The sequence below is a fragment of the Entamoeba dispar genome, genomic scaffold (genome assembly GCF_000209125.1).
Source record: "Entamoeba dispar SAW760 scf_1105229461699 genomic scaffold, whole genome shotgun sequence".
NCBI lineage: Eukaryota > Evosea > Mastigamoebida > Endamoebidae > Entamoeba > Entamoeba dispar.
Window position 1 is genome coordinate 2,768 of NW_001854823.1, and position 2,879 is coordinate 5,646.

At 26.7% G+C, this 2,879-nt stretch overlaps 1 protein-coding gene across 1 annotated transcript, besides 6 other annotated features; it reads right to left on the reverse strand.

Moving 5' to 3' along the window:
* Positions 1 to 584: part of a repeat region that runs on past the window's edge.
* A 240-nt stretch (positions 585 to 824) lies between these two features.
* Positions 825 to 907: a sequence feature (AT_rich).
* Positions 908 to 927: 20 nt separating this feature from the next.
* On the reverse strand, positions 928 to 2,482 carry EDI_195570 (serine/threonine protein kinase, putative; the record flags this gene model as incomplete). The annotated part of the gene is made up of 2 exons (XM_001738801.1): positions 928 to 2,382; positions 2,423 to 2,482. 2 exons carry the CDS (start codon positions 2,480 to 2,482, stop codon positions 928 to 930), a joined length of 1,515 nt encoding a protein of 504 aa, XP_001738853.1.
* A 62-nt stretch (positions 2,483 to 2,544) lies between these two features.
* Positions 2,545 to 2,566: a sequence feature (AT_rich).
* A 111-nt stretch (positions 2,567 to 2,677) lies between these two features.
* Positions 2,678 to 2,718: a microsatellite.
* A 29-nt stretch (positions 2,719 to 2,747) lies between these two features.
* Positions 2,748 to 2,775: a sequence feature (AT_rich).
* Positions 2,776 to 2,807: 32 nt separating this feature from the next.
* Positions 2,808 to 2,851: a microsatellite.
* Positions 2,852 to 2,879: the final 28 nt, after the last annotated feature.

Consider the following 2,879-nt stretch of genomic DNA (forward strand, 5'->3'; position numbering starts at 1 on the left):
ATATCTTAACTCTATCATCATTCAACTTAAAGAAATGAAAATAGAGAAATGTGTAAATATTAATTACTACTGGAAAAGGAAAGAATCAGATAAATTAATAAGAGAAATTAATAATAAATGGGTATGGTCAGGAGAATAGAAAATCTGCAAGAAGATATGAAAATGATTTCAATGTGTATGTATTATTATCTCCAAAATAAATTTAAATGAGATAAATTTGATGAAATAAAAGAAATCATAAAGAAAATAAATAGATTAGAAGATCTAAACAATGGAATAGTACAGAATAAAATGCATCATGAGATTAAATGAACAAGATGCAGATGAAATTAAAATCAAAGCACAAGAAAGAATAAAGTACCTAAAATATATAATGATAATGATTAAAGAAAGAATTAAATTTAATAAGAATGAAAGGGTCAGAATCAATACAAATAAAATCATGTTTGATTCTAATAAGAAAATTAAAATAAAGAAGAAAGACCCACAAAATGAAATATACCCAAATAACGATATTACTTTAGAATATTTGAAATCGTTATATGAAACACAGGTGATATTAAATAAAGATCATGGAAAATAAATATAACAAAATGTTATTAACAAAAAAAGGCATAGATTTATTGAGAGAATGCCTATATAATAAGTATAATTCATTACACTGTTTATTACTGACTAAATGAAGTAGTAAAATTATTTAACTCAAAAAAGTTAAATCGTAAAATAAAAAAAAATGTAATTAAGGAAAATGATTGGTATTATTTTAGAGTTTTAAGTGAAAATAAAAACAATGACTTATAACCTTAGAACTTTTAAATATTGAGATTAAAAAAACAAAAAAGAAATTATTTAATAGTTAAATATTTAAATAACAAAATTATTAAAATAAAAAATATAACAAAAAATTGACTTCAGAACGATATAATTTTATGCAAGCTTTCTCACATCAGCAATTAGTTGTGCAAAATCTGTATTTTCACATGCAATTTTCATAAAAGGGTGTTGGAGTAATTCTTCAGAATCAGCTCTATTATCAGGGATAGTTTCCAAACAACGAGCAACAAATCCATTCATATCTCTGCTCCATTTTTCTGCATTTTTCAAAGGAGGAATTCCTTTTGTTGTAATTAAGAATAAAGCACGTAATGGTGGGAATTCCATATAAGGAGGGTCTCCTTCAGCCATTTCCATCACCATGATTCCTAATGACCAAATATCAATTTTTACACCATAATCATGACCACGAATTAATTCAGGTGCCATCCAATAAGGAGTACCAACTACCGTATTTCTATTTTTTTGTTTTTGATTTAATTGAGCTGCATAACCAAAATCAGCTAGTTTAACATGTCCATCATTAGTAAGTAACATATTATCTGATTTAATATCTCTATGAATACAATGTAATCCATGAATGAAATTTAATGCTCTTAATGTTTCACGACAGACATAAGCAATTTGTGGTTCAGTCATTTCAATAATATCATGATTTTCTAATATATCAGTGAGACATCCTCCATCCATATATTCCATAGACATCCACATAAGTTTTTTAGCTGGTAAAAAGAATGCCTCATAGAATGTAACGACGTTGTCATGTTTACATCCTTTCATTAAACTTATTTCCGTTGCAATTAATTTTTCATTATCACTGTTTACTTCCATTTGTTTCAAAGCAACAACAATTCCGTCAGCTTTTCTTTTTGCAGAAAAAACTTCTCCTGAAGCTCCTTCTCCAATTTTTTCAAAATCAGAATAAAATTCTCTTGGGTCTTGTTCAATTGTAACATCTTTTAGTTGAACTTTTTCAACATCTTCTGGTAATGGTTCTACAACAGCTTTAGATTGTTTAGGTTGAGAAATAGGAGCAGGAACAGACGGAAGGTTAGCTTTATCTCCTTGTCTTTGAATTTGGAAATTTAATACATCATCAACAACATCTTTATTCTTTTTATATTCATCAGTAGTAATACCTCCTTCATTAAGAAATCTTTCCCATTCAGGTGGAAGCCCAATATATCCAAGATTAGGGTCAAAATCTACATGTACTACTTGTGTCATCCCAGATGGTCTAGTAAGACCAGCATCAATAGTATTATTAATAGCAGTGACCCATCTTTCTGCTTGATCTTTACATGGGGCATTAAAAATAAATTGTTTTCCTAATTTCTTTGAGTCTAATTTTAAATAACTATCTCCCATTGAAGCAACTAAAGAAACAACAGTTCTTTGAAGTGGAATTGTTAATATTGGAGTATTCTTAGTTGGATTGTCAAACACATATACATCAGTCTTTGTCAAACGTACCCATTTACGTTTCCATGACTTCATGATTCCAGACTGTTTCGAGAGATATCCCTCAAACACTGGATTATTCCAGCTCTAAAAAGTGAATAGTATTCTTTTTTATTTTTACAAATACCTCACAAAAGTAATAACTCTTAAAAATATTAATACAAAGTAAAAAACATACCGTTGACATTATCTGAATTTAAAAGTTCTTAGTTTTTTCATCCCCTCCTTTTTTTTATTTCATTGGTTTTGTTAAAAAAATAATAAAAATTTTCGTTTCAAGTTCAACTTTTAATTTTAATACCATATTTACTCTTTTCTTTTTTTTATTTTTTGTTCCCACGTCTTCATCTATTTAATTCATGGGACCATATTTATGTTTTAGTTTTTTTTTTTTTGACTTTTTATTTTTATTTTTTTCTTTTTGGATTATATCTTTTTCCATTTTAATTTCCTAAAAATTTACTATTTATTTAATATTTTCCTATCAGAAGTCATAATCAAAATAGATTAGTTAACAATAAAAATAGAAGTAAAAATAAATATTTAAATTACAATATATAATAGTAAATCTCACAACCTTAAAA